This window comes from Typha angustifolia, chromosome 11 (assembly GCF_048772165.1).
Source record: "Typha angustifolia cultivar Huaian chromosome 11, ASM4877216v1, whole genome shotgun sequence".
Taxonomy (NCBI): domain Eukaryota; kingdom Viridiplantae; phylum Streptophyta; class Magnoliopsida; order Poales; family Typhaceae; genus Typha; species Typha angustifolia.
Window position 1 is genome coordinate 7,072,439 of NC_133249.1, and position 21,381 is coordinate 7,093,819.

Below are 21,381 nucleotides of genomic sequence, written 5' to 3' on the forward strand. Positions count from 1 at the left end.
TGTATAGCAATAAAAGAGCAGTTTAGTCATCTCATGCCTACTAAAACATTAATCATACTTATCATCGCTCACCGAGCTATTCACCTCACAGGGTATATACTCTCAAGAAACAATCATCCATCATCTCATACATCGATGGGGGATATATACACATCTAGCGGTAATGCCATCTACACGTGTATGGCGACACTACAAGTGACCGGTTGTTTATGACCATCAGACTAAAGACCCCGGTTGTAAGCCTATATCTCACTCTCTCTAAATCATCACCGAGTCCTATGTTATTCTAAAATTCACATGATAATAAATTGTCATTACGGGGGTTAGGCTAATTAAATCAGGTGGAAATAGATAAACGGGGTTATAGGGTCCAAATGGCCCCAAATGGGCTAGGCTAGAGGTATTAGGTTAGGCTCAAACCTAACCCAATAGGCAAGAGGGCCTTGGTGGGCTGGGGGGCCCAACCACAGCCCACCAGGTTGGGTTAGTGGGCTGCAGTCTGCAGCCCACCCAACATTGGGTTAGTGGGCTGCAACATGCAGCCCACCCAAGTCCAAATGGGCTGTGGCCTACAGCCTACTCGAGCCCAAGTCCAGGTGGGCTGCAGCCTACAGCCCACCCAAACCTAAGTTGGTGGGCTGCGGCCTGCAGCCCACCAACACCTATCTCCCCCATCTCCTTTGAGGGAGGGAGACAAAGGGGACGAGAAGCGGAGGCTCGGCGCTGCCGGTGGCCCACGTTGCTGGCAGCCCGCCCTCAGGTCGGCGCCTTGCAACCTACGCCGGGGAGGGAAGGGAAGAAAAGCAAGGGGATAAAAAGAGGAGGGCGCGTGGAGGTTCGACGAGCGTAACCCACGTCGCGGAGGAGCCACCGTTTGTCCTCCCCGCCTATAGGGGAGTGGGAGAAGCTCGCCCCGCAGCCAAGGTGGCCGACGAGGCAGCGAGGCGAGCTCCATGGCCGGCGGCTATGGAGGTCCCTCCTCCCAACCCAAAGGCCCGAAGCCCGTCCAGAGAGACCCCTTCCCTAGAGCTCTCAGACCGACGGCCGGACGCGGGGTCGTGGCCCCACCGAGGATGATTAAATATTGAATTTTAACGGGGCTGAGGCTTACCGCAATCCGCGCGCTCGGCTTCGTTGGCTCCGGGGCTGAGGCGGCTCCGAGGCTTCGTCGGCTCTGGCATTGGCAACCCACAAGAAAGGGAGAGAGGTAGCGAGGTGGAGGAAATGGCGCGGTCGGGGAGGGGAAGATGGGGATTAATGGAGGTGGGGGGAGGGTAGCATGCATGGCAAGAGAAGGGGAAGAAGAAGGAGAAGAGAGGACGGGGGGTGGCAGGCACCTGTGACGCACGCACTCGGCGTCAGGGGAAATTTTTTTTTTTATAAATTGTGGTGTTACAATAGTGGTGGGGTCCATCGTATAGGACAGAGAAAAGGAGAGAAATGGTGAGGATATTTTAGTAATTTAATAAATAGAGTATTAAACTAAAAATTACTAAAATATAAAAGAGTATTAAACTGATAAGAATAGAAAATTACTAAAATATTCTGAAATAACTATATAAAATAGTTTATATTAATTAGTTAAAATAATATTAGAGTGTTAAATAAAAATTATAGAGATAAAAGAGTTGGTACAAAATTCTCAAAAGTGGGTGTAAATCACAAAATAAGTAAATGTAGGGTGTGATTTGTAAATTTCCAAAGAAAAAAACTTTGGTCGGCTTCCTCTGGTCGACTAGTCCCTCCTAGAGAGTGGAAACGGGCGCTCGAAGATGGGGCGGGAAGTGGCGGAGAGCTGCGTCGACGGCCTGATCACCGAGATGGTGTCTTCGTACTGCACCGGTTTCTACGCCACCAAGCCCGAGCTCGCCGCCCGCCGGATCGAGGCGATCGGCTTCCAGGTCGGCCACCAACTCTCGGAAAGGTACCCCCACCCCCACATCTCTCCTCTCCTTAAATATTTTTTTCTTTTTCTTTCCGATCTCAGTTTCTTCCTCTGCATCTGTTATTAATCTCGCAATCTGCACTGCAATGGGGGGTCTAATAATTGCAACGTATATGATTTTTCTGCGAATTAGAAGGTGTTTGTGTTGCTTCTGTCTTCAAGTTGGAATTTTGAGTTAAATCTGTGGTGGCATGGAGTGCAGAGTTGTCATTTTTGTTGTTCTTTTATTCTGGCCATTGCGTTTCCTTTTCTCGTCAATCCTCTCTTGCTATCTGAGTTTCTCGTTCTGTTTCTCTTCTAGATCCCTTAGTTGGCACAGGAATAAGGGCTAATATTTGTAGAATTTATAGTGAATCTCACAAGTATATGATTTTCTTTTTTGAATTAGAGGGTATTTATTTCAGGCTTTCAGATCTGGCATCAAGTTGAATATTGGGTCTATTTATGATGTTGTTCTGTTTCTATTCTAGATCCACAGCTTGCGCAGTAATTGGGTCTAATCTTGGAGAATTTACTGCATATCACATGTGGGTATATAATTTTTGTATCAATTAGTTAGTATATTATTTCAACTAGGGCATCAAGTTGGAATTTTGGGTCTAATTTGTGGTAGAATAGAAATGTTTTTATTGTTCTTCTGATTCTGGTAATTATGGTTCACTTTAGGAAACAAGCAGGAGATAATCTGTGATTTTTCCTGGACTGATATCCTCAATTTGGTGGGGACTGGGGAGATTGGTAGAAGGTATTGGGATTTCTAAATGAAAGGAACTTCTCAATAATTGATTTTCTTTTGTTTTTTGGGGATAGTTCCCCTGGAATTTTTTTTTGAACTTCTATGGGAACTCAATGATGATAGTCACACATAATTTTGAGCAGCTAGATATGTCAGTTCCAATTTTGAGCAGCTAGATATATCAGTTCTAGGATGGTTGAGTTGTGTTGATAAAAGAACAGAAGAAATAATACAGCTTTATTATCAGGGAGGGCAAAGTAAAAATTTCAAATCCCATTGATCTATCATTCTTGCAAACAACCGTTGGTCCTAATTATAGTTTATTTCATGGATTGATGCCTTTTGCCTGCATTTGGACCTTGGATGAGCTGCTCATATGACGACCTTGCATTATGGACCTTTGGCTCATTATCCTTTTTAAACACCCTCTTTAAGCTTATAAGACAAGCACCTATAACCTTAGTTGGCCAGGAAATATCGAGGTTTTCTATCTGATTCCATTTATCATTATTTGGTCCCTAATAAGGGTTTTATGCATGAATAAAACTGCCTTCTCAAACAAGCCTACATAAAAGAAATGAAGAAACAAGAACTTTATAGTACTTTTTATTTCTACAAATTACATATGTCTACTATCAAACAACTCTCTTGAAACCCAATTGAGTAACTATACTTGTAAGTTGTAATATCATTTTTAAATCCTTTAAGTGATGCAAAGGTTTAGACATATGTTGATGGAGGAGCAAAAAGGATAATTTTGTTCTATTCAAAGGATCCAAGATTAAAGGATCCAAGATTAAAGTCTGATTTATTGATCTATCCAAGAGTTATTGATCAGAAATCAAATATTATGGAGATATTTGTTTTAAAAAAGAAAAGGAAGTCTACTTGGAATAGAAACGGAAGTTGTGGCAAGTTCGGATTTGAATGAGATCTGGTATCCTAACGGAAAACGTGTCTTTGATCAAAACACATCACAACCAAAGATGTTATGATCCAAGATGGATTTTGATCAAATTCCATCGTCTCAGCATCAAAATCAGCGATTTTGCTATTTGAGGTAAGATTTGTTTTGCTTATATCTTTCAGTGTAGAACTCTGAATTTGATTCCATTTATTCCAGTGTGCTTAGTTTAACTTAAGCAGGATTTCATGAGTGTAGGTTTAAACTTTCCGTATATGGAAAGTTTTATCTTTTTATCGGAGTATGTTTTTGATCTTTTGTTACTCTATAAATAGTTATGTAGGCCTGTGGCCAAAGGGGAATTGTTCAATTTGGTTTATTTTCTTAAAGAAAATCTAGAGTATCTTCTGACTTTTGTGGTTTTTTTTTATTTTTGAGAAAATCTTCTTACTTTTGTGTTTCCCCAAGAAGTTGATGTCTTTGATCTGGTATTCCTTAGAATCAACAAATTAAGAGTTTCTTTCTAATATTTGCGCACGAATCAACAGATTGAGGTTTAATCAATCTCCATTGATGCTTTCGTACATTAGTTGGTATCAAAGCCCACATTTCATTACTGCGACTTGTCTAGGAGATGTGCCGCTACTGTTCTTGTTGCTTGTTGTTGTGGATAAGAAGAAACTGTTACTTATCTACATATGCATGACGACATGAAGCAGATGAAGAAACATATTAAATGAATGACACAAGTACACAACAACTCGTTGTTTGGATGGCTAGAGATCAACATCATCTTGCCGTCAATAGTCAGTAAGTAAGGAGATTGTTGGTAAGGATTTTCATAACCTTAGTGCAAATAATCTTTCTACGGTAGATCATCGAGCTGCTAAAGGTATCATCATGTAGAGGTTGATTCACAAGATTTGGAAGTAACTTTAGAGATTGAGTTTCATGATGGCTTCTATCTAAAAGGGTTTTCTGATTGTGAAAAAGATGATGATATTGATATAATTAAAGAACCTAGGTTTGGTGATCATGAAGGTGAACAACTTTTTGAGATTGGAAAACCCCTATTTGATGTTTATCATGAGGACCAATGCCTTGAGATTAATGAAAACAAAAGCACAAGTCCTTTGATTCAGGAAATTATGCTGACTTTTTAAGTTGAAAAGAAGAATCTGACGCACGACTTCATCAATATCATCCATGCCACATATCTTGAAGTTGCAAATTTGAAGTGTGGTACAGTTTATCCTTTGGTCGATAGGGAAATTTTTTTCTTTGAGTAATAAATATGTTGCTAAAAATCAAATAGAAGAGCCAATGCCGATTATTTGCATCAAGTTGAGGTAAAAGTGAAGCACCATCAAGACTTGAACTCGAGGGCAATGAAGTAGCAAAAAATGTAATTTTGTTCTCCTCCAAGGATTCAAGATTAAAATCAGATCAATTGATCTATTCAAGAGATATTGATCAGAAATTATATATTATACATATTTGCATTCAAAAAGGAAAAGAATTCCACTTGGAATAGAAAAGGCAAGCTGTGACAAGTTTGGATTTGAACGAGATTTCTTTCCCTGATAGAAGATGTGTCTCTAATCAAAACTCAATACAACCAAAGGTGGATTTCGGCCAAATTCTCTCGTTTAGACGTCAAAATCAGTGTAGAATTTGGGCTTTGATTTCATTTATTCCAATGTGCTTAGTTTAACTTAAACTAGGATTTTATGAGTCTAGGTCAACTTTCTGTAATGAAAAGTTCGTCTTTTTTGTCAAATTAGATTTTTGAGTCTTTTGTTAGTCTATAAATAGTCATATAGGCCTGTGGCCAAAGGGGAAATTTTCAGTTTGGATATTTCTTAATGAAAACTTTAGAGTTTTCTCAATTTTTTTACTTTTGTGTTTCTCGAAAAGTTGATGCCTTTGATCTGGTATTCCTTAGAAACAATATATTAAGAAAGAGCTTTCCTCTAGTATTCATGTGCAAATCAATGGATAGAGGTTTGATCTACTTCCTTTGATGCTTCCCCACATCATATGTAGGGGTGTAATTGAGCTAAGCTTGATCAAGCTCTGATCAAGCATGAATTAAAATTAATATTGAGCCTATATTTGCGATCAAGCTGAATTGAAATTATTTCAATTCGAGCTAACTTTGAGCTAATTTTAAGCTCAAGCCTAAACGAGCAGATCAATAAGCAATTTCAAGCTTAATCAATTCAAACTAAATTTCGAGCCTGATCTAGCTTAAATTAAATTAAGCTTTTGATTTAGGTTTGAATCAAGCTTAACATAACGCTTATTCAAAAATATAAAATAATAGAGATATTCATGTGTTTAGGAAAGATATAATAAGATCAAAATTTAGAACTAAACTCTACAAGATCAAAGTACGTAATAATCCACTTAAGTAAATTTTAGAATATAACAAAATTATTGTATAATATAAAAAGTATTACTCATATATATATATATATATATTATAATTATTTCGAATCTTATCGAGCCGGCTCATGATCAAGCTTGGCTTGAAATTATATTCAAGCCTTAGCTTGAGCCGACTTGATTATTTTGATAGCCCTAATCATATGTCCTATTATGCATATCTTGGTTTTTGTTAGAATCTTTGCTAAGACTCCCAATTTTATCATTCAGAGACTAGTAATGGGATATATATATATCACTCGTACTATGTGACAAATGTACATTTATATAAATGTGTACATTATATGGATTCTTATAGATAGTAATATGTTGATTGATACTGTTGACTCTGACCTAGAAGATTTGAAATTCCTAGAAGCCAAAAGTCTCAATCTATCTGAAGTACATGATATTAGCCCTCTTCATTGATCATTTTTGAGCTAATCTAAGTTTAACTTCTTTAGCCATAATTTATTTGGTAATCACCTATGTAATGGATATTATTTCTAGTTTACAAACTAAGTTCTAGCAGAAAGTTTATTTGTCTGAGACATATCATAATTTCATTGGGGCCAGTTTGATCATGAAGAAAGTATGGATGAAGTCTAAACATCATTCGTTACGTACTCTTGAAGCTTTATAGTTTGATTTGTCTCAAAGAGTAGTATGGCAGTAAGTTTTAGAATCATTCAGCTTTCATCACGTTGTCTCCCATTCAGCACAATGCATGCCTCCTGACATGTCATGCTTGCAAGCTGCCAGCAGGATACAAGAAGCCCTGCACATCCTAGTGTTATGTAAGGCATGCTTGATAGATAGGGTTTAGGTTTAGGGTTTATGAAAGATAGAGTTCACAAACAGGTAGATAGTTCCTACACTCCTACTTATTTTTTTCAATAACTGTTTTCTCGCTGTCAAGCTACCTAAGCAACTCTGCTTTTTTGGGTTTATTACCATCTATGAGAGGACAGTGAGTACAAAGAGGAATAGAGGATAGAGGGTCCTCTTTTCCTGAGATAGAGCTGGATTGCATAGCAGCATTGGTATATCAGATGCTGAATGGCTTGCATTTGAAACAGTCATCTGTCATAGTTAATCTAAAGCTTGAGTGTCATTTTTATGGAGAATATGATTTTAAACTATACCTCATTAAAATCATTTTGTCTCTGAATATACTATATTGACTATGTCTTCACATTGGATTAGTTTGTGTACCTGTATGGTTGATACTAGTTCTATGTTGTACTTTTGCTAATGCTCCAAGTACCAGTTAAATGAAGAGTATGGATTTGTACTAAATCTTACTTCTATCCTTTTGTTTGTGATCCTAAATTGACTTTGTCCTGCTTTTGAAATGAAAGAGATCTATAATCTAACTATGTCATTATCATTATCCAGGTACACAATGGAACGCCCTCGTTTCAGTGATCATCTAGAGGCAATTAAATTCATCTGCAAGGATTTTTGGTCAGAACTATTCAAGAAGCAGATAGACAACTTGAAAACAAATCACAGAGTAATTGAAAGAATATTGATAAGTAAAAATTTATCTGTATTTTAGAGTTACGAGTTTAGATGCGTGTGCTATATTGCAGGGTACTTTTGTGCTGCAAGATAGTCATTTCCGCTGGCTTACACGTGTATCTATTGATTCGTCACTTGAGGAAAGAGATGCATCTCAGCAGGAATCTTCTGCATCAATGCATGATAATACAACAGCTCAAACTGCAAGCCTGCATCTCTATTTCCCATGTGGAATCATAAGGGGGGCCTTGTCCAACTTGGGAATTCCATGTGCTGTCTCTGCTGATATATCTAGTCTTCCTGCATGTGAGTTCTTCGCTATTTCTTATGGTTCCAACTTGTGGGAATTTAATGTTCTTTTTTAGAGGTAGTGGAAACTTATGGTGTCCTAACTAAACCATAAACAGCCACCAGGAGAGTCGACCCGACCTCTCAGTGGAGAACTACGTGTCTCGGCCACTAAATACTAATCAAGAGATTGGTATTGCGTGCATGACTTCGTCCTAGTAAAAGCCCACACTCCAGTTTAGTCTTCCTGAGCTGTTAATAATGCTTATTAAGCATTTGCTTTGTTGGAAGATCAGCTGGACAATCTCCATTCCACTTAAGTTTTCTTTATCATGAAATGGTTGGAGAAGCAATCTTGTTATTTTTCTGATGTAATGTAGCCTTCACCAACAAAAAGTTGTTTGATTTTAATTTAGGTGGTGACATGCCTATTTGAAATAATTTCATGAATCTTGTGATCCCAGTTGCTGTCACCTCAAAGGATTTGCATTGTAGATTTTGTTTAACATGGTAGCTAATTTATTCTTAAAATGTGGTGTTTTAATCAGCTCCTTCAGAATTCTCTTATCAGACGATAATTACTTGAGAATCAAATGCAATTATATACAGGTTCTTTCGTGATACGGGTAAAAGCTTAATGCGTGGTAACTCAAGGCATGTACAAAAACGTATTCTTGTTGCTGAAGCAGATCGGAATATATTCCTTGAGGAAATTCAAGCACCGAGCATTGTGAGTGAGAAGCTAAAGTATAGTGCTCGGAGAAGAAACTATATCCATTGTTTTTAGTAGTGCTATTTTATTTATGCTTTAAAGAAGAGCCTTATTGTGGAAATAAGATTGGGATGCCAACCTTTACCATCACTGTTTGTAGAGAACTCTTACTGGTAACAGCTTGAGCTTGTTAATATTTGATTTATAGATAATGTTGAACCATGACGATGTCCACTCATACAAAAGAATTCTCCTTTTCAAAGTGTTGTAACATTTCACTTCTTATGTAATTAAGGTGTTGCTGTCTGGCTTGAAAAGGCAATTGATGCCAAATCCTTTAGCTTCACTGTTAGCTTGGATAGTTTTGTGACAAACTTGGGTTCTAATTTCTTGCATTCATGTTGTTGGACTTCTCCATTAAACAATTCAGCAATTATGATTTGGGGAAGCAAGAAACTTCTCTCACCCAAAGATCTATTTCTCTTGTGATAGTAAAAATGTATAAGAAGGGCATAGATCGACTTTTATTATCTCTATTTTAGAGAGAGAAATGCATCACTCCCTTATTTAGCGACCAACCAAACTGACTCTAATGCTAACCTTGTAAACATCTAATACTCATTCCAAGAATCTCTTGACATCCATGTATGCTTACTAGGAACATAGATATTGTAGGATGATCCCAATTTAGCAGAGCAGCTTGAGGGTTGATTCTGGTAGAGTTTAGTGATGGCAAGAACTGAAGGGTAAAGTAACTTTCATTCAGACAAGAGGGGTTAAAATATATTTAATTATTTTCTCTTTTGGCAAAGAGGCAATACATTTTGTAGGTACAATATTTTATAATGACAAATTTGTAGATACAAAAAATATTAGTAATTATATTATATAATCTAAGGTTTTATGTATGATTAAGTCGCACTACTTAGAAAATTTGTGCGAATAAATTAAAGAACAAATTGTAAAATACCAAAATTCAACAAATCGGTAGAATCGATTCAAATCGATTTGGACAGGGAACATAAGTTAGGTGCGAACCACAACTCAAATTGGTTCAAACCAATAAGTCAGAACTAAAATGAGTCCTTTTGTAATTCACTTAATACGAATTAAAAAAAAGATTCCAAACACTCAATATAAGGAGCAAACCAAAGGCATTTATCCCATTCAAGGATCCTTCATTATGTGTGAGGAGTTGTTTGTCTAAGTATTAGTCTTCTTCTATATGTCTTGAAGCATTTGAAGAAGCCAAATCAACTCGTCATAAATCATCTACAAATTAACTAAAATTAAGAAGTTTTAAGTTCATCATCTATGAGTTTTTGGTTCTCTTATAAAGCATACTTTCTACCAAAATATGAGGAGAGCTATTTTATATATCCAAGTACTTATATTACATCATAAACAGATCTAAAGCATAGATTGATTTGAGCTAATCATCGACAATCTACAACGACACGTTTTCATAGATGGTCGGATATGAACTAGGACACAAAAGCAATATAGTTTCACGAAGATATTTATTGAGAAGGCGTTTGAGCAAGAAAGAGACTTCAATTAATGATTGTTGGTGGTGTAGTTGAACCGATTATAACTGAGCTTATCCTTCTCTTTTTTTAATTTAAGTGAAATAAATTGACCCAATTTCTTTTTCTTTTTCTCTCGGCCGACTGTGATGTAAAGTACAATTCATAGTAAACTTTCATAGTCCTAGTAGGATTATGTTATAATTTTAACCTTTAGCCTTTTATTTTAATCTTATCTTAGTTGGATTATGATTACTATCTTCCTCAAATATATATATATATATAAAAGGTTTCAGAATGTTTCATATTTCTTAAGTAAAGCATCATAATGTATTCCTGTTTACTGTTACCTTCGTTCTTCCCTTCAGCATTTAAGATTTCCATTACAAATTTGCCATATTTTAAACCAAAACCAACACCCCCCCTAAAAGACGAGGCCAGAGACAAAGCCCACTGTTCGAACTCGTGCAGCACATCGGAGGTCCATCTAACCAATAATTGCTCCCCACGTAGGAAGAAAGACGGTTTTTGAGCTTTCTAATGCCGATTAACGACCGTTAGGTATTGAAATATATATATACAAAGAAAATTACACTCCCAGAAAAGGAAAGGATAAGATAGTAACCCACTAATCAATTTATTATTCCTATCAATATATTTATTGCCAGGTAAGCAATCATATAAATTTATTTAACTAAATCAGTCTTAGAGATATTAAAGTCGCTCTCTATTAATTAAAAAAAGTGTTTATCTTTATAAGATACAATATTGAGTAAAATTACTGTCTCAAAAAATGATTTATTAAATTAATTATTTACCATCCTAATAAGACATAGCTTAAAAACTAGGAATATTTTCATTTAGATCCGTTTAATTATTATTATTATTATTATTATTATTTTCATATACACTTTTGAACCTCCGAACTAGAAAAAATAATAATTATATGAACTTAATTTAAGATCTTGCCTTTCGAAATAATAATAATAAAAAAATTATGAAAAATATTGAAAAGTCTGCTGTTGGATAACGGAAAGGAGGTTGGTAACGTCAACGGAAGCTCCGCTGTATGAGATGACGGCGTTATAGAATTCAGGGTTACAGAAATTAGAACACAGAGCTCGGGAGAGAGGAGAGAGGAAAGAGGGGAAAGAGCGAGAGAGAGACTCCACCGTTCCATCGGCTAGGCGTCGCCAAAGGTATCTCTCTCCTCTGAATCCTTTCCGAAGTTTTGATCTTGGGAGACGATCATGTGATATCTTTCTTTCGGATCTATCTGAAATCGATGAGGTGGCTTATTCTCTGGTGTGTTTAGATTTGTTCTTTTTCTGCTTTCGGATCGCCTGTTGAGCTAAGATTCGCCATCTGTGAACGCTTTGGTTTGGATTGTTCGGTGGGTTTGAACTAGGGCTGGCTCCTTTAGGGTTTAGACTCATACATTCTTTTGCTCCTTATTTACTATTATCATCTGCATCCTGAGATCGTAATTTTTAGACTCATAGCTATTTAAGTTTCTTATCTTTTAGTAGAATGCTAGTTGTAGCGATTTATATTGTTGATGTTGTGGTATTAGGATTTCTACAGTCCTTGGGCTTCCAAAGTCATGGATAGAATAACAGAGGTTGTGATGCAGTCGGCGAAAAATGACATCTTTACTGAAGATGATTCCATGAAGCATGCCATTGCTGTGACACGATCAGGGGTTCGAGCCACGAGCCCATCTCGACAGAAGGTGATCAAGACTAAGCCTAGGGGATTTGATGAGGAGACAGTAACTACATTCACTAAAGTTATTCATACTGATATCCAAATGGAAGACAGCATTTGGGCTCTATTGCCTGATGATTTGTTAATTGAGGTTCTCGCTCGGGTGCCTCCATTCTTGTTATTTAGGCTGAAATTAGTTTGTAGAAGGTGGAGTTCCATCGTTCATGACAATAGTTTCCTTGCTTCGCACTCCAAAGTTCCTTCCCATGGGCCATGTCTTCTTGCATTCTGGAAGAACTCGTTAATCCATCAATGCTCTGTGTTCAGTTTGCCGCTGAAGACATGGTATAAGATCCCATTTGGATTTCTGCCGGACTGGGCATTCTGGTTGGTTGGTTCTTCAGGTGGTCTTGTTTGTTTTTCAGGGTTCGATGGACTTAGTTTTAGAACTCTCGTCTGCAATCCCTTGACTCAAACCTGGAGGACATTGCCAAGAATGAATTATAATCAGCAAAGGCAGCTGGTCTTGGTTGTTGATAAAATGGACCAATCATTCAAGATCATTGCTACAAGTGATATCTTTGGAGATAAAACCCTGCCTACAGAAGTTTATGATTCAAAACTTGACAGCTGGTCTGTTCATCAGATGATGCCGGCAGTTAACCTTTGTTCATCAAAGATGGCATTTTGTGACTCGAGACTGTATCTTGAGACTCTCTCACCTCTTGGTCTAATGATGTACAGGGTGGATATTGGACGGTGGGAACATATCCCGGCAAAGTTCCCACGTTCTTTGTTGGATGGTTATCTAGTTGCTGGTGCACGTAAACGGTTATTTTTGGTTGGAAGGATTGGACTTTACAGCACTCTCCAGAGCATGCGGATTTGGGAATTGGATCATGCTAAGACAGTGTGGGTGGAAATAAGTAGGATGCCGCCCAAGTATTTTAGGGCTTTGTTGAGATTATCAGCAGAAAGGTTTGAGTGCTTTGGGCAAGATAACTTGATCTGTTTTACATCCTGGAACCAGGGGAAAGGTCTTCTTTATGATGTGGACAAAAAGTCATGGTCATGGATTGCTGGTTGTGCTATCCAGTTGTGCAATAGTCAAGTCTGTTTTTATGAGCCAAGATTCGATACTTCAATCTATTGATGAAGCAACTTGTGTTTCAGGTGGAGTACGCATGACAATTGACAGCTAGTGATCTGAGGGTTTATCTGCACCTTACTTTCTGGAACATAATTTTTGGTGCTTGGAAAATAGCTTGAGATGACAACAATTCTCAGAGATTGCAAGTCTTTCCATATGCACAATTGCTGATCCTAATTGTTTGCATTAATCACTATCACAGAGATGACATGGTCATACCCAGATTTAAATGAAAATGCTATATTATTGAAATAGATGCTCACAAGACTTCAGTTACATGGTAATATATTGCAAATGTCTCATTGAACTGTCAGCTTGAAGGGGAATATAAGCATTGAATCTTTTCTTGGACAGTACATTCTTGCCATATGTATGTGCAGCCCATACCAACTTTGAGAGTAGATTGGAGCTCTACATGACTTTATTGTTGTATTTGCAAGAAAAACTTTTAAGACGAGCTCGCATTTGTCAGTAAGAAAAGGTTACTGCATTTTCTAAAAAAACTGGAAATTCTATATGAGCATCACTGTGAAGGGAATTTTATCTTTATTATTCAGTTTTACCTGAACCCAGATAGAGCCCTAGAGTGGGTGGAGTTTATCTCCTTAACAGATCTCATTTTTCTGACGCATCTATCGTAACCGGCCTGAAGAATGGGGACTTGAACCGGCGCTCAACTGATACAATATTTTCAGTCATATCTGTACATCTGTAAGTTGTAATTTTAGGAGTAGTATCATAATTAACAATTATTCCACTTAGTTATCTAATAAATATTCCTTTCCGGTTGTCAGAAAAGTTTAGTTCTCATAAATTGGCATTGTTGTGCTTGATGCATGACGTATCTTTGTTTTTCTCTCTTTTAAGAATTCTTGGATGCTTTCCAGAATCAATGTAAGTATAAGAAGGTTTTCTGGTTGTAAAATTAATTAATTATGTCTTTCATGTATGGTTTGGTTTGATCTTTTCAATGATTGCGGTGAGTGACCCTATCAGGTGCCTTTTTCTCCCTCATCTGTTCAAATCTTTGCTCTAAAGTATACACTTATACATAAAGAAAAGGATATAGTCTCATTAAGGAACAATACATGTGCTTTCTTGGTCTTGATTGGAGGCTGTAGGAGCTGATTATTTGAGTAGACCAAGTCTAAATTTCATTTCTTCAGTCTCCAAATTTCTTAGTTGATATGCCATGTTTAGATGGACATTTGGGACATCTGTTTTTTTGTTGAGGAATAATGTTCTGTACTCCATATGTAGATATTAGTTGTGTATTTGCTGATTTAGCATACATATACAGCTAGTTACAAGAGAAGTTCTTTAAAAGCAATTTGTGATGTCTCATCGAAATTTTGGTCGAAATCGCAATGCCAAAGATATCAGCAATACAAATGGCTAAGCTGGACCCGAAGGACACTACAGTAATTCGACAACTTGATCTTATTCACTATTAGACAGACCTCAAGCTTATCCACTATTTAGGTAAGATATTTGTTAGGGTAATTTAGTAGTTAAGTTTTCTTATCTATATAAAGGGCTTGAATTCACCTCTTGTATTTTATCTAAAGTTCGAGTAAATGAAAAAGAAGTGAGATTTTATTAAGATATATTCTCTCTAAGTATTAGTGAAAGCTTTCTCTTTTTTCTATATCCATACTGACTTTACTTTGAGGATTACTTTATCTTACGAAGAAGTTGTCGGACTTGCTAAAACGCTAAAAAACGTTAAGTCCATGACAGTTGGTATTAAAATCACCATCATGGACTTAACGTTTTGAAGCGTTTTGGTAAGTTCGTGTGGTGCTTCAACTTCTTCGTAAGATGAAGTAATCCTCGAAGTAAAGGCACTATGGAAGTAAAAAAGGGAGAAAACTTTCACTAACACTTAAAGAAACAATCTTGATGAAGTCATTTCTTTTTCGTTTACTCAAACGTTAGATAAAATACAAGTGGTGGATTTAAGCCCTTTATATAGGTAAGAAAACTTAGCTACTAAGTTACCCAAGAAGGGAAGGGATAAGATCGACGATGTGTCGTCCTTTGCCCTTATCTATCTAGTAATAGATAAGCTTGAGGCCTGTCCAGCAATAGATAAGATTAAGTCGTTATATTACTGTAGTATCCGTTGGGTCCAGCTTAGCTATTTGTATTGCTGATGCCTTTGGTACTACGATTTTGACCAAAACTTCGATGAGGCATCACACTCCCCCACAGAATGCGTAGTCAACTCAACTGTGTGACGGTTCTGAAAATTTGCGATGAGGCTTTTGTATTGCCATAGCAAGTCCATCTTTTTTCAATTTACTTCACTGCATGACAATCATTTCCAACGCACTAAGTTATCAATGGTTAGGGGGATTCCTTGACGTGGCATTGTTCGAGAGTCACTGATGGCTTCAACTTCTTTGTCAAGAGCAGATGTCATCATTGTTAGAGCATATCGCGACACTCCACAGTTGCGGTCTTCTAAGTCTTCATGGTAAGGTTTGAGGCAATCGACATGAAAGACTGGGCTGATTTTGAGATCTAGAGTTAACTCCAATGTGTAGGCCATCTTGCCCACTTTCTTGACAACTGCAAATGGCTATTCGTATTGACGAACGAGCCCCTTGTGGACCTTGCAAAAGGCCTTGATCTGGTGCAATTGAAGTTTGATAAGAATTTAATCGCCCACTTCAAACTCTAAATCTCAAAATCTACCTGATCTTCTATGTCGTTTTCATCAAACCTTATTATGAAGGCTTAGAAGACCGCAACCACAGAGTGTCACGGTGTGCCCCAACAACGATGACATTCGCTCTTTGACAAAAAAGTTGAAGCCATCCTTGACTCTCGAACGATGCCACGTCGAGGAGTTTTACGAACTATTGAATACTTAGTGCATTGAAAATGATTGCCACGTTGTGAAGCAAATTGAGAAATGATGGACTTGCTATGGTAATACAAAAGCCTCAATAATACCAGTTATCATGGACTTAACGTTTTTTAGCGTTTTGGTAAGTTCGTACGGCGCTTAAAACTTATTTGCAAGATGAAATAAGCATCGAGGTAAAGTCAGTATGGAAGTAAGAAAGGGAGAACTTTTACTGACATTTAGAGAGGTAATCTTGATGGAGTCTCCTTTTCTTTTTCATTTACTCAAACTTTAGATGGTGGGTTTAAGGTCTTTATATAGGTAAGAAAATTTAGCTACTAAGTTATCCTAACAAATATCTTACCTAAATAATTTGGAATTAAGGGATAAGATCGACGAAGTGTCGTTATTTGCCCTTATCTATCCAGTAGTGGATAAGCTTTGAGGCCTGTCCAGCAATAGATAAGATCAAGTCGCCGATTACTTTAGTGTCCGTCGGGTCCAGTTTAGCTATTTATATTTCTGATGTCTTTGGGACTATGATTTTGATCAAAACTTCGATGAGGCATCATATTCTCCTCCACATAATGCGTAGTCGTCCTGGTTGCGTGACGATTCTGAAAATCTGTGATAAGGCCTTTATATTGCCATAGCAAGTCTATCTTTTTTCAACTTGCTTCACCACGTGGTAATCTTTTCCAAAGCACTAAGTATTCAGTAGTTAGTGGGACTCCACGACGTGGCATTGTTCGAGAGTCAAGTATGACTTAAACTTTCTTTGTCAAGAGTAGATGTCATTGTTGCTGGGGCACGTCGTGACACTCTGCGGCTGCTGTCTTCTAAGTATTCATGGTAAGGTTTGAAGAAGGCCGGTGGATTTTGAGATTTAGAGTTCGAAGTGAGCAATCAAGTTCTTGTCAAACTTCAATTGCACCAAATCAAGGCCTTCCGCAAGGTTCACAAGAGGCTTGTTCGTCGATAAGAATGGCCATTTGCAGTTGTCAAGAAAATGGGCAAGATGGCCTACAAACTGGAGTTAACTCCAGATCTCAAAATCCACTCGGTCTTCTATATCGGTTGCCTCAAACCTTACCATGAGCACTTAGAATATCGCAACCGCAGAGTGCCCCAGCAACGATGACATCTGCTCTTAACAAAGAACTTGAAACCATCCTTAATTCTCGAACGATGCCATGATGAAGAGTCCCACCAACCACTGAATACTTAGTGCGTTGAAAGGATTGTCACGCGATGAAGTAAGTTGAAAAAAGATGGACTTGCTATGACAATACAAAAGCCTTATTACAGATTTTCAGAACCGTCACGTAACCGGGATGACTGCTCATTAGGTGAGGGAGAATGTGACACCTCATTGAAGTTTTAGTCGAAACCGCAGTGCCAAAGGCATCAGCAATACAAATGGCTAAGCTGGACCCGACGAACACTACAATAATTTGGCGACTTGATCTCATCCATTACCGGACAGGCCTCAAGCTTATCTACTATTAGATAAATAAGGGCAAAGGACGACACCTTGTCAATCTTATTCCTTCTCTTTTAAATAATTAGGTAAGATATTTGTTAAGTTAACTTAGTAGCTAAATTTTCTTACCTATATAAAGGATTTGAACCTATTATTTTTATTTTATCTAAAGTTTGAGTAAATGAAAATGAAATGAAACTTTATCAATATTGCTTCTTTCTAAGTGTTAGTGAAAGCTTTCTCCTTTTTTCTTTTTTTTTTTCATACTGATTTTACTTTGAAGCTTACTTCATCTTACAAAAAAGTTGAATCGTTGCACGGACCTGTCAAAATGCTTAAAAATGGCAGTTGCCATAATGATTTTATTTCTTAGACCCTAGACCCTATCTGCCATGGTATGAATTTTGGCATTAAAGATGTCTAAGTTCATGGCAGCTGCCATCTCTAGCCAAAATCAAGCATTAGTATAGCTATCGCATGTGTTCCTTCACCACCCCCACCCCCATCTTGTCGTACTTATCGTATAGTTTACTTTTGCTTCCTTAATACTCTCTAAGTGATTTTCTTTTATAAATGGTATTCTTACATAAGTTGTTTGCATTTTTTTTTTTCTCATAGTATGTTCTATTCTTTCAACTTTTCATAAAAGATGTTAAATTTATTGATTTTAAATGCCCATTTTAGGCTCAAGGTACCTGCTGTGGTGCCCACCATCCATTAAGAACTGTGCATCCACCAAAAGCTTGTTAAAACATGTCTAAAAGACTTACAGTGTGTAATCACTTACAAGCATTTCAAAGGAAACTGTTTGCGACATCATTGAAAATGATGAAAGTGTTAGAATGTTTTATTTCCTTTATAAGAAGCAACCATGACTCATTCTTCCTGAGGTGTTTGGCCTAGAGAAGTTTGGGAAGAAACGTTATTATTGTCTCTACTCAAGAAACCCACCCTTGTTACATACTTACATCACCTGCTTTTGCTGGTTCTGCATTCTATTGGATAGTTCTACTTATAGAGGACATCATGTAAGGTGACATTAAGGTTTGCCCCTTGCATCCAAGTGGTCATAAATTCAAGTCATGGAAACAAGCTCTTCAATAGTGAAGGTAAGACTACGTTGATCTTGCTCTCCCTAGATCCCATTTTGGCAGGACAAATAGGCACCGGTAATCTTTGTTAGAGCTGCTGCCTTTTCTTCAAACAAACCATGGTTAAATGGATTTTATTCCACCAATTTTAGGTAAATAGCTATTACTCTTTGGTGGGAAACACCCTTGGTCACCAGCATTGTGACAACCATATACTAACTGCATTTTGAGTTAATTTGAATTTTTTAATGTAGTCCACTTTTGGCCAAAGATTGAGATGTCAATCATGTCAGCCAGCTTCTTGTAGTTACGTTAGATTTAATCGATGGATTCAATATCATAAATCTAATTTCTTGGATTTGTTTGGATCTTTAGTTTATATCTTACTGCTTAATCAGCTGATACAGATGTTATCCTGGTGACCTGATTAAATGCACTTTACATAAGTTCAAGTGCACCAAACTTGCCCATTATATGACTTGTATGTGACGTCAAAAGACTTTTAATGGAGTTGGAACTGACCTTCTAGATTTTGGTTTGGTTATAGGTGTTGATTTCAAGTAATGATAATGCATTGATTGTAGTTTCTTTGAACAATCTGAAGTCCATATGAGTAAATTTTATCATGCTCTACTTGCATGGGCAGGACCATGCATCTTTGCGAACATGTAGAATTCAGACTGAGCTATTGAATTATGTTTTGGTTCTCTTACCTTTTCCACTGACTTAATTTTTTTTATTAGATGGCTTTCTTCTCCAGTGACGTCATTCTTACAAACTATTTGTAGTAGCTCGGGGACGGATATATTGCGGCATGATTCTGGAATATCCATAATATAATATAGTGATCTCTGTTGATCCTCTTGCTTAAGCAATATGCTAGTGGTTCTCTATTCTTCTTTTAGTGCATATTTTGAATCTGAAATGCACTAATTTGGGTGCTGGGATTGAATTCTGGAGCATCTAGCATCTATGGATGAACAAAACTTCCCAAGTACATGATACTATCAGTTTCAGCCCCCTAGCCTGAACATCCTCACGGCAGGTATGTTCAACCACTCTCTGTCTATTGAGAATGAATATGGCAAGCATTCAGGCAGTACATGGCTCTGCAAACAAGCGATGCTTTGCTTACTATTGAAGTTCTCATGCACGACTCAGCTGCTATATTAGCTTAGTGAATTCAAGTTAAACCTAAGCTTGTGATCTAAAATAGGTGTTCAGGTTAACTTTTTTACCAACCTAGCCGTGTTGAGCTTTCTTGTTGAATCTAATAACTTGAAATATATTGTGCCCGACTTTGTTTCAGATGGAATCAAGCTTAAAATGTTCGTCTTCAGCTCAAATCTTTTGTGCCACATAAAGGTTGATTTATTCTTTCTTTTTTATTGCACGGTTGATATGTTTGCTTAATGTCTGTGTGTCTTGCTAGGATTAGAAGAAATCCAACCGATGGAATCCTTTGATTTCCTTTAGTAGGGCTATAATCTGATCATTTCTTTTATTTCTTTTATCTAAGCATTTATTTTAGTAATAATAGTCATCCGAGCTGTATCCGAGGATTATCTCATGTTATCCATTCCTCATGCTCTTCTATTCTAAAATTAGACTTTTTTTCATATGTGCTTGTTTCTTTCACACTAATTACATTTCAAGAGATTTCAAGAGATTTTTTTTTTAATTTTGTGGGAATTTATTCATTTGATTTTTTTTCGATATGCGGAAATATAATAACACCTATAGAAATAAAAAAGAAAAAAAAACAAAACTTAATGGGAGCAGAGGTTTTTTTTTTTTTTGCAGTAGAGAGGTGACATAGCTTGGCTTGGATAAATTACATAAATCTCCAATTTGATGGTTATTATGTTCATGTCATTCACCTATGGTTTCACTTTCTCTTAATACTCACTCTTTTCTTGCTAGATTCAAGTATTTGATGCTATAAATATTATTAGTATAGAAGTAAATCTCTCTTCTTTTCATATAAGTGCTATCAAAGTTTCACAGTTTAAGTACAAAGGTGTTGGACAAATTACTTCAGTAGTGGAAAGTCGATTTGAGATGAAATAAAACATTTGATAGGAAGATTAAAACTTTCTTAGTTTCAACCATGAATTAAAAATAAGCATTTATCACCAGAAAATACAATGGTTAAAGCCTATTGTTGCATTAAGATGCTGCTCTTTTCGTGGTCACTTTTCATGATTCATGGCGATTATAGTTCTCTTCCTATCCGAGTTATGTCATCAACATATACATTAACGACAATGGAGCATACTATATTTAGATGAGTTCACTATTTTAATGATAAAATTAGTAAAAGTTATTATGAATTTATGTCATAAAAATAGCCTCAGAGTATACATCTTGCTCTTCTTAAAACTTTGGTATTAGATTATTTATTTTATAAGATGTTTAGATTATTGATAAGTCTTTTCTCTTACATCCACATTGTTATATGCTCTGGTCATAGAAACAACCTCTTTAGTAATGAAAATAAGCTTGCATATGATCTTATACTCTTCTCAAGACTTGGAATAAGATATATATATTTTTTTACTCTTAGTGTTATATTTAAGTTTCGAATTAGCCATCGTGATAAAAAAATATGAAAATAATCAAGAACTCAGAGTTTGGAGCCAACTAGTAAGCGCCAAGTGGCACAGGACTCCACGCTGATTAGCTGAGCTGGCTCAAATTTCAAAGAACCCCCCCCACTAGTTGCGAATTGGGAGGCGAGCCCTCGTGCTCCCAAAATAACCACGAAGGCGAGGGCTGGGTTTCACATTAGCTTTGTTTTGTGGAATTATTATTAATTATTTTTTTGGAAATTGGAGTGCTAATGATTCAATGGAGGCCATGTTTCCTTTTGGCTCTTGATTTGATGACTTTGGCGCAGAGTCGGTGTCCTCTTTTAACCCTTAATTAGGACGCATTCATGAATGGGAAAGCTTTTGGGGTCTTTTATAATATTTTTTTAAAAGGAATAATTATACCATTTTCTTTTTATGCCACATAAACACTTTGAAATGCT

General features: G+C 36.9%; 2 protein-coding genes across 2 annotated transcripts; both read left to right on the forward strand.

Moving 5' to 3' along the window:
• Window positions 1-1,734: 1,734 nt before the first annotated feature.
• LOC140771476 (uncharacterized) lies at window positions 1,735-8,858 on the forward strand. The gene is made up of 4 exons (XM_073113053.1): window positions 1,735-1,924; window positions 7,411-7,528; window positions 7,608-7,842; window positions 8,434-8,858. Exons 1-4 carry the CDS (start codon window positions 1,773-1,775, stop codon window positions 8,460-8,462), a joined length of 534 nt encoding a protein of 177 aa, XP_072969154.1. The 5' UTR covers window positions 1,735-1,772; the 3' UTR covers window positions 8,463-8,858.
• A 2,264-nt stretch (window positions 8,859-11,122) lies between these two features.
• Window positions 11,123-19,655, forward strand: LOC140769942 (F-box/kelch-repeat protein At5g15710-like). The gene is made up of 3 exons (XM_073110864.1): window positions 11,123-11,261; window positions 11,636-13,630; window positions 19,091-19,655. Exon 2 carries the CDS (start codon window positions 11,666-11,668, stop codon window positions 12,920-12,922), a length of 1,257 nt encoding a protein of 418 aa, XP_072966965.1. The 5' UTR covers window positions 11,123-11,261; window positions 11,636-11,665; the 3' UTR covers window positions 12,923-13,630; window positions 19,091-19,655.
• Window positions 19,656-21,381: the final 1,726 nt, after the last annotated feature.